This window comes from Microtus ochrogaster, chromosome 4 (genome assembly GCF_000317375.1).
Source record: "Microtus ochrogaster isolate Prairie Vole_2 chromosome 4, MicOch1.0, whole genome shotgun sequence".
In the NCBI taxonomy this organism is placed as follows: domain Eukaryota; kingdom Metazoa; phylum Chordata; class Mammalia; order Rodentia; family Cricetidae; genus Microtus; species Microtus ochrogaster.
This window is the reverse complement of record NC_022011.1, coordinates 49124476-49136604: the sequence shown is the minus strand read 5'-3', so window position 1 is coordinate 49136604 and position 12129 is coordinate 49124476. Positions and strand designations below refer to the sequence as shown.

At 50.2% G+C, this 12129-nt stretch overlaps 1 protein-coding gene across 2 annotated transcripts in view; it reads left to right on the top strand.

The window, feature by feature from the left end:
* Window positions 1–5927, top strand: part of Col5a1 (collagen type V alpha 1 chain) — a 153901-nt gene extending 147974 nt beyond the window's left edge. For both annotated transcript variants that reach the window (XM_013345993.2, XM_005346207.3), the window contains exon 66: window positions 3605–5927. In XM_013345993.2, the coding sequence (XP_013201447.1) occupies window positions 3605–3751 (147 nt within the window). In that variant the 3' untranslated portion in view covers window positions 3752–5927. The remainder of the gene's footprint in view (window positions 1–3604) is intronic.
* Window positions 5928–12129: the final 6202 nt, after the last annotated feature.

The window sequence follows — 12129 nt, the reverse complement described above, 5'->3', positions numbered from 1 at the left end:
CAGAGAGAGTGTGGAAGTGTGTAGCTAAAACACAAGCTCTCCTGACCATAGCCCACACTGACCATGGGGAGGGCTATTCTATCCACAGCACCAAGCATCATATGAGCTGTGGCATCATCAGCATCCCCAGATGCCAAGGCAAGTGTAAGATGGAGAAGTCCACTGGGCTAGAGAGGGAAAAGCAGCCCCCTGCTGTTTTTACTTCTGAAAGAAAATCCTGCCTTGGAAAAGGTGGGGAAATAATGATTCAGAACAGAATAACCCGCTGATAGAAAAACCTGGCTCTGTGTACTGGGAGGGATAGACCGGCAGGACAGCGGGCTCAAGGCAGTCCAAAGGGAACAGCAAGCAAGACTTGCTGGGGTGACCAACATGCTCTCGGTCCCCAAATCCCAGAGAAGTCCGGCCACGATTTGAAAGGTCACGATCCTCTCATTCAATTGCAGGGCTCCTTCAGGAGGTTTTTGTCCTCCATATGCAGGCCAGTGATGCCAAGGCCTTCCCAGCCGTGGGAGGCCAACTTGATTCATTTTGTAATCACAGCCACTGAAATTGGAATTCCAATACTGGTACTGTGTGGCTGGGTAGCCTGATTGAGGGGGCTGCCAAGCGGCTGGCCCTGCGGAGGGGCCGGGAGTCACTCTGCATCAATCCCGTTGTTTGTGCAGCTTTGTGCGCCCCTGGGGGGCCGTTGCTAGCTGGCGATGGTTATTTATGTCTCTTCTTTAACTGCGTCCCTCTCTAAGCGCTCTGATAATTGGAGCAACGGGGCCCCACAAATCCACGTGAAATCGCCTGCCAGCTCCACACACGGTGGTCCCCGGAGTAGGGGAGAGAGACCCACTCCATGCTCATGCCATAAAGAAAGGGAGTGGGGCCTGCTGTAAACCTGTAGCTTCATGACTCACTGGTATACAAAAACGGAGACCTCACATGGCTTTCCAAGACTATACCACCTTCCAGGGTCCAGGAGAGGCCAGGCTGTTGACCTCGTGTAAGTCTGGGTCGGGGAGCAGAGCCCAAGATAACAGGGCCTACATGAGGAGTAGCCAGTCTGGCTCCCTAAACTGGCCAGGAGGGTGAGGGTCTCAGCTACCCCACAGTTAGCTTCAATGCGTATGAAAGTCCAGCCCCTGAAGATACCCAGATTTTTTCCCCCTTCCTTTTTTTTTATTGAGACAGAATTTATTTGTGTAGCCCTTGCCATCCTAGAACTCAATCTGTATGCTGAGCTGGCCTTGAATTCACAGAAATCCACCTGTCTCTGCCTCCTGAGGGTTGGGATTAAAGGCATGGGCCACTGCCCCTGTCTTTTTTTTTCTCTTATATTTTTTATGTGTGTGATGTACATATTTGTGTATATGCATGTTTTACATGCATAAGCACATATTCGCGTATAAATGCACTTGCGTATATACATGCTCGCACTCAAGCTTGTTTGTGTGTATGTATATGTGTGTGTGTATGTATGTACACATGTAGAGCCCTAACATTGGAGTCTGTTGGGAATCATGAATATTAATTACTGGGGCAGTGTCTCTCAATCAAATGTAGAGCTCACTGATATGACTTGTCTTGCTAGCTCACTCGCTCTGGGATCCCATCTCTGTCTTCCAAAACTGGAATTGCAGGTGGGATGCCACATTTTTATGTATTTGTGAGGATTCAAACTTCTCCTCATATTTGCATAGTGAACATTTTAACACCTGAGCATCTTTCTAGCCCCCAGATATATCGCATGGTAAGTTTTAATGCAAGGGTATGACCACCCATCCCTGGCCAGAACAGCCCTCAAACTGGACCGTGTTCTAGTGCTGGGTTCCTGGTGGCAAGTTCCTTCAATGTTTCTCAAGGGACAGCCAGAAAACTATAGATGACAAACATCATCCAAGATTCCCATTGAAGAAAAAATTGCAGATTCTGAATTCACTCCAAGTCTATCTGGATGGGCAGAGCCTGCAGTGTTCAAACGCTCCTGAGCCTCCGTGTGTCCCTAGCTTGGCTTTGAGAACAAGACAGAGGGGTCTCATCAGGACAGCTGTGGGTGAGCGGAACCTGGGGCGAGTGGACGTTGAGAGCAGTGAAGACCAGACACTCGTGCCGGGTAGAGAAGGAGCTGCCCACTCCCGCACTCACCCCTGCACTCTCTCTGCCTACTCCCGCACTCACCCCTGCACTCTCTCTGCCCACTCCTGCACTCACCCCTGCACTCTCTCTGCCCACTCCCACACTCACCCCTGCACTCTCTCTGCCCACTCCCACACTCACCCCTGCACTCTCAGCAATCCCTCCATATTCCAGCTGGAGATGTCAAGTAGCCGCGCTATTGTAACGACTTAACCTGCAGAGCTTAGCAGTTTTACACAAAGAAATTTACTAGTGCGCTCAAGTCTGAGATCGGAAACCTAAGAGTGGCTTCCTCTGCAGCTGTGGCTCAGGGTGGCTTGGGTTGGTTTGGCCATGGCCACCAATGACCATCACCTAAGTGGCTTACAAACCATGGGAGCTGCCCACAGTTCTGCAAGCAGGAAGTCCGAGGTTGGGGTCATCACCCCTGGGTTGTGCACAGTCACCTTCTTGCAATGTTATCACATGGCAAAGACAGAGAAGGTCTTCATGAGGGAACCGGTCTCACTCATGAGGGGTCCAGGGGTCCATCCTCATGATCCAATCATCTCTGTGGGTGCCCAGCATCCCACAATCACCTTGAGTAATTGGGCTCCTATTTGGATTTGGGGTACCCATGGAGAGGAAGGCCCTGCAGCTGGGCACCAAACATGAAAGATTTAGGACTGACCCAGGGTCAGTAGAGGACCCTCTGCCGAGCTGCATCCTGGCATGTCGTACCCACAAAGGAGATGCTTGATGCCCTTCTGCTTTCTCCTCGTGATTTCTCCAGGGCTTGCGCAGTGGAGCGAAAGCCTTCCCAGGCCAGACACAGTTGCAGCCTACATCCATGGTAGTGGAAGCCCTGGCATAGGACAGGTGGCCAGTGGGTAGCCCAAGATTTGTAGTTCAAAGGCAGACATTGGGCACCATTGAAGGAAGTTGACAGAGTGGGTGAACCAGATTGTTCTTTGTGATAAATGCTCTTGACACTCAAAGTTAAGTTAAGCTTGCTTGGCGGTGGGGACAGAAGTACTCATGGCCTCCTTATATTCTGGGCTGAGAGGGTTGACTCTGCTGGCAACTCCCTCCACCTGCCTGAGGCTCAGCCTGCTTTTCCTAAGAGAGCTTTGTCCTGCTCCGCTCAAAAGTGCTGATCTGATCACAGGAGGGCACAGACTGCTTGGGCCCTGCACCATCATGGCCCTTCTGTGCCTCAGTCTACCCAGTTCTCTCTGGAACAGGTAGTAAGGAAAGTTCCCTCGCCTGTCCAGGAGAAGCCTGGGATTGCAGCTCTTGTGTGAAGTCTTACGGGAAGTCCCATCACCTCTCTGCTTGGCCATGTTTCCTCCAACTTGCTGTTCTTGGTGGCTCAGGGAGTTGGTAGGGTCTTGGGGCAGAGGAGGAACTGGGCCAGGGGTGGTAGGTGACCTAAACACCTTAACCACTGCAAGAAGCCCCCGGCTTTAACTGCCTCCACCTTCTTCCCCCTTCCTAGACCAAGAAAGGCTACCAGAAAACGGTGCTGGAGATTGACACACCCAAAGTGGAGCAAGTCCCCATCGTGGACATCATGTTCAACGACTTTGGTGAAGCCTCACAGAAATTTGGATTTGAAGTGGGGCCAGCTTGCTTCCTGGGTTAGGAGCTGCTGAGCCCACCGGTCTTCAGAGCAACCTCGTGACCTCAGCACCCCAGCTGTGGGTGTCCTGTGCACGGCCCATCCCGGACAGTGAACGTTTCTCACCCCTGCCTGCCTGACTCATCCGTGCCTCGGAGGGACCCTCCGTGGCCTTGGACCCCACACCCAGAGAGAACAAAGGGAAAGAGCCGTGTCCCCCACGGAGCCGAATCACATGACCTAGCCACACCACAGCCTCTTGCCACGCTGCAGGCCCTGGTCCCTAGCTCTCCTGATAGGTTCATCAAAGGCGTTCATGGACTGTTGGCAGGGAGTTAGGGTGGGGCAGTATTTGGAAATCACTTAAAAAGATGCAACTTGAAGATATGTATCGCCCCTTGACCTTCAAAAGATGCTCTGAGGTGTTCCTATAAAGGTCGCCAAAGCCTTCTTTTTTTTTTTTAAACACCCCTCAACACATCCACTCAGAGGCCAAATGTCATTCCACACGTGCCTTTCCGATGGATTAAAGGTGCTTATGTTTTTGTGAGAGTTTTAAGTAAATATTTGTATTGTATTGTTATAAATGTTAAGTGTGCCTGGCTTTCAATCTTGCATGGAAACCCAGCCTCAGGCCCATGGGGAGTGTGGGCAGCTGGGACGGGGTACCAGCTCGGGTTTGCAATCCGGCTCTCTGTAAAGGGCATCTCCTCACTCCTCTCCCCTTCCCCACCCAGCAAGAAAGTGCAATAAATTGGAAATTTGCTCAGTCGGCAAGAAGCTGCATCGCCACTGCAGGTGCCTGGGCCCTTTCCAGACTTTTAATTATTTTTTTTTCTTTTTGATTAGCTCTGGATAATTTTTTATGGGGAGGGAAAAATAGGCATTTGAGATCCTGCCTTTCCTACATGCACTCAGATTAAAACACAGGCTTAAATTAATCCTGATTGCTTCCTTTTTCCATGTTTCTTCCTGCAGAGGCTGATGGGACAGTGTCCAAAGCTTGAGAACCACGTGTTCTGTAGATGATAAGTAACTATAAACATTGGTGCTGATTTTTTTACACTTGTCTCTCGTGGTGCTATGTGTCCTAGAGGCTGCATTAGGGTGCCCGCCGCGCCTCCTTCCCCCACCTGCCTTTATCCTGGCCATTTTTCTACATTCTGAAATTTTGCCAAGGACCTAACGATCAGATCGGTGCCAGAGACCTTTCTTCCTTGAAGGCACCCCGTGCTCATGATGGTGGGGCGTCCTTCCTGAAGCCCGAATCCCCTTCGGGCTCCGCTTATTTCATTTGAAAACACACGCGCAAAACAAAGACTTCCTGCACGATACATTGCGTATCCATGATTGTGTTCAGTTGCTGAATGTTCGTGGTGCTAATTTCTGTGTGCGTGCCAAGGATGGGATGGAAGCCACTGGGTGCCCACGCTGATAGCCAGACTGCCCTGTGAGCGGCAGGTGGACTAAGAGGTATACGACGGACTTCGTGGCTCCAGGGCTGCTGTTTGGGTTTCCACCAGAGGGGTGTTCTGGGCACAGGTGTCAGTTCTGGGGTCGGGATGGATCCCTCTGCATGCTGTCGTCTTCCTGCTCCTCCAAGGTGTGTGTGATGGAGAGGCTGCCTTCTGGGTGCAGAGGTCTCCAGGACCAGCAAGAGAAAAGAATGGCTCACTGTGAGTCACACGCCTGTTGTGCCTCTCCTTCCACCGTGAGGAGGCTATGGTGCCGAGGGAGTCAGCCATCATGCTCCGGTGCTCCTGTCCCCACCCCACCCCAAAGTGAAGGAAACCACAACACAGCACCTGGGAGTGACCAGGATTGATGAATGCCGCCAACAGGCATCCCCGGGTTTCCTCAACAACAAGTTTTACTCTTGCCAAAGAAAAGCCTGGCCTGGAGGTTGCTTCTGAAAGCCAGGATACCATCGTGAGCCAGGGACCGCTTGCTGTGCGTGCCTCTGCCTGAGAAAAGCCATATTGGAAGACAGCCATGTGATGTCCTGTGGATTCTGTGTAGGTCATGTGATTCGGTGTCTGCCTCTCTCCCCATCTGGTTTACCCTTTCACCCTGTCCCATTCTTCTGTCAGTTCCCCTCCAAGTTGCAATTTGTATTGAAGTCCAAAATGTGTCCTGTTCTCCTCAGTCCACTTCACCTTCAATATTTTACAATAAAATTACTTCTTATATTTGCAGAAACGCTCCTGGCATCATTTTTATGTCTCCATTTTCTCTGGTGTGTGCTCTCTCTTCCTCTTTCTCCATATATATATAATTGGGCAAATGGTGGCGAAAATACACACAAAAGCACAAACAGAACGCTGTGATAAAAAACTATAGGACCTTGGGTCCTTTAAAATTTCAGGCCAAAGGGTACATTGTATATTTCCCAGAGGTCCAACTGGAAGCCTCAAAATTTCACTTCTCCATAGGAAAAGTGTTCAAAAATATTTTAAAACCGTGTACTAAAGGAATCCTTGTAACAGTGTCTCAATAAAGGAGTTTACTGTTTACACCTGAGACTTGACTGGCTGTTTCCTTTGCATGGCCAGGCCCTCTGCCACCTGATGCTTCTGTTGGCTTACAGTCCCAGACATTAAGAACTATGAACTGGGGGGTGGTGATCTAGGAGGGGTGGAGAATGGCTGCCGGCTGTGACCTCATGTTGCTGTGGGCTCAGCTGTGGGCTGCTTTGTATCCATGAATGGGTATTAGGATGTAGCCGGTGCTGACCTCAGAGGCCTTACTTTTCACCCTGGGCTTTTGACACCCAGAGGGGATGTGTCACCAAATCCATCAGGTGACACCTTTGCAACTAGATAATCAGGTCACACTCCTTTCTGTTTGTGGCTGGAGGAGGCGCAGGTGGTTCATCTCAGCCAATGGCCTTCATTCAGCAAATGGGGCCTGTACCTCCTGCTTCTGAAGGAGCGGCTCTTTTGTATACCAGCAGTCATGGCAACATCCCTGCAGGTTCTGCTGTCACAGCCTCCGGACTCTCAGGAACATGTACCATCACTCCTGGAAGCAGGTTTTGCTACTTTGAGCCACCTCAAGGGATGCCTGTTACCACCGAGCCCCAGGCCAGAGGATCTCAGTGTGGTTCGCAGCCCCACGACGGCAGGCAGCATACCACTCTGCTCTATAGATGCTCACAGACTGGGCCATTTGCGAGTACTGTCCTGATGCCCCCTGAACTGTGAAGGACTTGGTCCTGGAGGGTAGGCCTCCCTTCTTTCCCAGCATAAAGCTGCTGTCGGACACACAGGCAGGCCTTTGAGTCTCACTAATAACTAGATAGCTCCAAGGCTTGGAAGTGAATGATGAGGTAATATCCGGAGGAAAACAGCCCTGAACTGTGGAGAGCAAAGCCTCCAAGGCCTCCAGAGTTGAGGATTTGCAGGGCTGGATGAAACAGCCAACTGAGAAAAGCTCTGGAGGACACACCCATCAGAATTTGGCCACTGTGGCTGAGCAGCTGGAATTCAGGCTTGGAGTGGGAGCAGATGACACCAATACATCCTATGGGTTGCAGTGAGTGACTTGGGAAAGGGACACCAATGATTTGACACTGTCAAAGGCTGGTAGATGTAAGAGCCCCACAGGAGAAGAGGAGGTCCACAGAGCCACGGCGGGAGGTGCCACTGGTGGGGCATCAGGAATGCATGGGTGGAAAGCTGGCTGCTAAGAGACAAGATTCACAGAAATGGCCTCCAGCAGGGTCGGTAGGAGCTGATGATGAAGCCTTGCAGTGTCCCTTGACTTTGGACCCATATGAAGCAGCACACAGCAAGAAAACAGCCCGGCTCACCTCCTTGGGAACTGCACCTGCAGGTTAGACACTTTGAAGGCAGAGCCTCCTTCAGACCAGAGTGGGCCAGCTTTCTGGCTGAGAATGGGAAGGCCAGGGGCCGACTGGGCTGCTCCAAATCTGTTCTAGGGTGCCCATAAACCTGTGCTTGGCCCCACATCTCTAGAGACAGAGTGGCTTCTAACAGTTGGTTTAGCATTATAGTCCCACCACCTAGGTTAGGGGTCTCCAGCCTGAGGGCTCTCTCCTCCTGGGTTAAGTTCTAGAACCATCTAAGGAACTTAGGTGTGGGTTGGGGAACCACAGGAACAGTGACATTCCTGGCTTCTCCAAGTGACCCTTGGCTGTGGTGCACATAGAGACATGGTCCATGAACTCATTTTCTAAGCCAATTCCACTAAGGCTCAGGAAGGGCATAGGGTCCCACTGAGGCCACAGTTGTCTCTACTCCTGACTCCTGGGCCAAGTTTCCTTGCAAGGATCCTCTGATAGGTTGCTGTACCCAAACAATAGGTTTCTCTACACATGCAGTAAACCAGATCAAGGCAAATTAAAAAGTAAAGAACCGGCTTTATCTGGGCAAAGCATTCCCCCGTGACTCTTCAGCCCCCACCCAGAGATGAGGTGGAGGAAGGGGACAGGAGATAAACCACATGACCGATATGAAGGAGGGGTCTTAAATACCCTGCAGGCACGGGGTGATGATGCATCCTCCACAAGCTGTTGATGCCCAAAATTACGGTCAGTGGGGTCTTGAGCAGCTAGCAGCTTTTGTGGGGGTTAGGGGGAGTGGCTCTGCAGTCAGGAGTGCAGAACTGGACTTTTGGGTGCTTTTATGAGAGTGTGGGGTTTGGGGTTAGAGAATTGGGGCCGAGCTGGCAACTCTAGCAGAACGCCCCTTCCATCTCTTCCTCCTCACCTTGCTCAAAGAATCAGCTAGAGGTTAGAGCCCTGCCTAGGTAGGCCCTCTGCGGTCCTCCCCGCCTTTGTTGCCTGAACAAAGCTTCTCCGTGAGACTCTTGGACTGGAATGGCCAGCTGACTCTCTCTGAATGATTGAACAGCTAGACACTGTGTTGGGTGTTGGAAGCTCCCTGCCCTACCGCAGTGTGGTAGGTGAGGATACCCCCACCCCCAGCAGGAACCCAGGCTAGATTCCCCAGCTTGGCTGTAGTGAGTCTTGATCTTGGAAAGTGCCAGCTCAGCTCTTTGCCCCGTCCCTCCCTCAACCTGTGGAAATCAGCATGTTGGGATGCAAGGCCCAGACTTCCGTCTGCTCCCTGTCTTCCCAAACATGAGCCATGAGCATCTGCCACTGCCTGCACCGCACTAACGGGACTCCTGTCAGGCACCGGGTGTGTTCTAGGCCCCAGGCAGGAAGACGCCCCTCCCCAGCAGCATCCCAAGAGTAAACCCTTCACAGGAACCACACTTGTGTCCTCCCACAGGCATGCCACATCCCTCCTTTCCATATTGACGGGTGGAAATCACGTCCGTTTGGGAGACATCTAGTCTCCAGGCATATGTTGTGAGCCAACATGTTCAGCTGTGCAAGAATCCATTGCCCTCTGGGACGTCCTCAAATTCGTTTCAAACTAGAAGCCTCTACCCAGAGAGCCTTTTCAGGGTTGAAGCCATTAAGAAGACTCTTCCCCAGTCAGACAGCCCACCCCCTCTGTGTCCGTGGGATTCACTGTGGGGTAACCCAGAACACAAGGACATAGAGGTTTGAGACAGCTCATAGTTTCACCCCACAGCCTCTGGAAAAAGCTTTAGCAGGCCTTGAGGTGCAGGGTCTCGCCTGGCCTTGCAATCAGGTGCCCGTGAGGACCCAGGTCTTTTTCATAGGGTTGACCAGATGACCACAGAAGGCCCTACTTCCTAGCACCCTTGGTGGCGGCAGGATTCGGGTCCTTGGGTGCTGTTGATGGGCAGCCATTGCTGACCTTTCTCATGGGCAGTCTCTCTGGTGTGGCAACCTACGTCATTACACTGGTGAGAGTAAAGTAGTGTGTTCTGGATCTTAAACAGCCTGCACAGGCTGTGTATTAAGGCCTGGACACCAGCCTGTGGCATTACTAGGAGGTGGTGGAACCCCAGGAAGTGGAACATATTGGGAAGAAGTTAGGTTATTGGGGAAGTACCCCTGAAAGGGGTATTGGGATCCCAGCCTCTTCCTGTCTCTGCTTTTCTGTTGCCATGGTAATAGGCTTCCCTCCCTCATGTTTCCACCTCTGAGACACACAATGACCTCATAGGCTCCACATCACCCAGGGGAAGTGACCATGAAGCCATGGAAGCTGAAGATTGATCTTCTCGGGCATTCTGTCACAACAACAAGGCTGACGAACACAGCCACCTTCATCCAGGATGGAACTTGAGTGCAGAACAACGCCCAAGAAGGAAATGGCAGCGCGGAAGCCTTCTTAACTGCTGCAGACCTGTTTGCTGGGGTTTCTTCTTTCTCCCTTGCCAGGAGGGCCTTACATCCCTCCTTGCCTGAGACTCTAGCGGATGTTTCCATGCTGAAGAAGACCAGAGCTAGATGGTGGCTTTTCCCACTCTGATTGACAACACAGGGTCTTCCGGTACCCAGGAAAAAGAATGACTTGGGGGGACGAGTTTACAGATTAACGAAGGAGTATATGCCCAGCTGGGAAAGGCGATGGGCCTGGGACGTAGGGGCAGAAAGGCCCTGCAGTTCGATGGCAGCAGCTCCCACCCAGAGATAGTGTTGGTGAGTCCCAGGAGGCCACACAGGATGCTGGGCACAGGTAAAAACGTGGCGGTGGCTTGGGCCACTCCTGTACATTTAGTTTATCCATCAGCTTTCCGTGATTCTGACAAAATACCTGAGAAAATCAACGCACGAAGAGGAAAGGTTCATTTGGCTCCCATCTTGGGAGGTTCCATTTCACAACAAAAGGGACATCAGGGAAGGGTTTTGAGGACAAAGGGATCTTTTGGTGGGGAGCATGGCTATGAGGTGGGCTTGGCACAGGGGATAGGCCTGGGGCGGGACACAGAGGCCATTGGGAAGATAATTGGAAAGGACAGTGAAATATAGAGCATCTCAATGGAGACATGGACATCATGTGCCTTTATATCAATATCTGGGTGGCCAAGGGTGGGTGTCACTCACCCACCTGTGATGTCTCTGTGGTCCAAAATCAGCTGTCACACACCCGTGCAGTCAAACTCCCTAGACCTATCTTTCCATGGTCTCCATCCACTGTTCTCTGGTGCCCTGGTCTTTTTGCTATGTCTGGAATCCTCCAAGGTTTTTGCCTCTTTCTGTAGACTTCACCCCTAGTATTGCAGATCTGAGTCCCACCTCTCACCTATCACTTTGCAGAGTGGGGATTGTGAACACCCACTTGGAAGGCTGCCTGTGTCTGTCTTTGCAATGTGATGGACAGCGATTTTGCTTCATAGGAGAGCATACTGAGGACTCAGAGAGGCAAATGCAGAGAAGGTTACTCTTCTGCTTTGTGACGTCAGATGTCAGAAAAAAAGCAAAATGGACAACACACCAATTTAGTACTGATCATGAGAAGTTCCTGCCTGTTTTTCCCATAGGTTGATACTCCACCCCTACCTCCCCATCCTCCTGGGGCTCCAGGTTGACACTACCCCTCCATTTCCTGGTACATGGGTTCTGAGAGTCTGGTCACAGAGCAGATACTGTACCTTTTTAACCCCGAGATAAACTAAAATACATTGAGGCAGGCAGGAGCTAGCTCCCAACTAGGAGAAGATAGGAACCTGTGCCTCCTGCTTATCTGTGATTCCTTAATGAATTCCACCTCACACTGAAAATGGATCATAAAGATTTCTCCCTAACATCATCAACACAAATATTTCATGGCATGACTTCTTAAGCTTTTTGTGGTTTTGACCCTTTCTTTCCTAAGAAATTTTATATAACTACAAGCATATAGACACATAAAACAGATATATATACCAAGCATTTATAGATAGTAATTTGTAAAAGAAATTAGATTAACTATATTAAAGAAACTATTTTAAAAATAAACTTTGGTAAACATATTAATTTTATCATTCATTAAAGACAAAAACAAAATTTTCCTGTCAATGTGTGGCCGTGCTGTGTGGTTGTGCTGCATGGCTGTGTTATGTGATTGTGCTGCATGCATGGCTGTGCTGCATGGCCGTGCTGTGTGGTTGTGTTGCATGGATGTGCTTGTGTTTACATAAAGATCTAATCTCGCTTGAATATTTGATACCATAAGACCTAGAAACTCTTCAATCTTTTTCAGAGTCGATTGATATTTTGATCTTACAGCCGTCAATGCCACTTTGCATATAAACATAGTACAAGATGGTAGGGAAATATTTAAAACACTTTCAGAACTGTTGGAAATTCTGTCCTAATCCCAACCCAAAATTCACTGAGCATTTTTAAAAATAAATCTCAAGTCAGAAACTCAAACAATTTTTAAAAAATCAAAACTTCTCTTATATTTTGGGTTGTGAGCTTAGCATTTAACGGCTGAGCCATCTCTCCAGCCCCAAATCTGATAGTCTCAATCCAAAGACATACTGACATGATATTTACATGCTGAAGAACG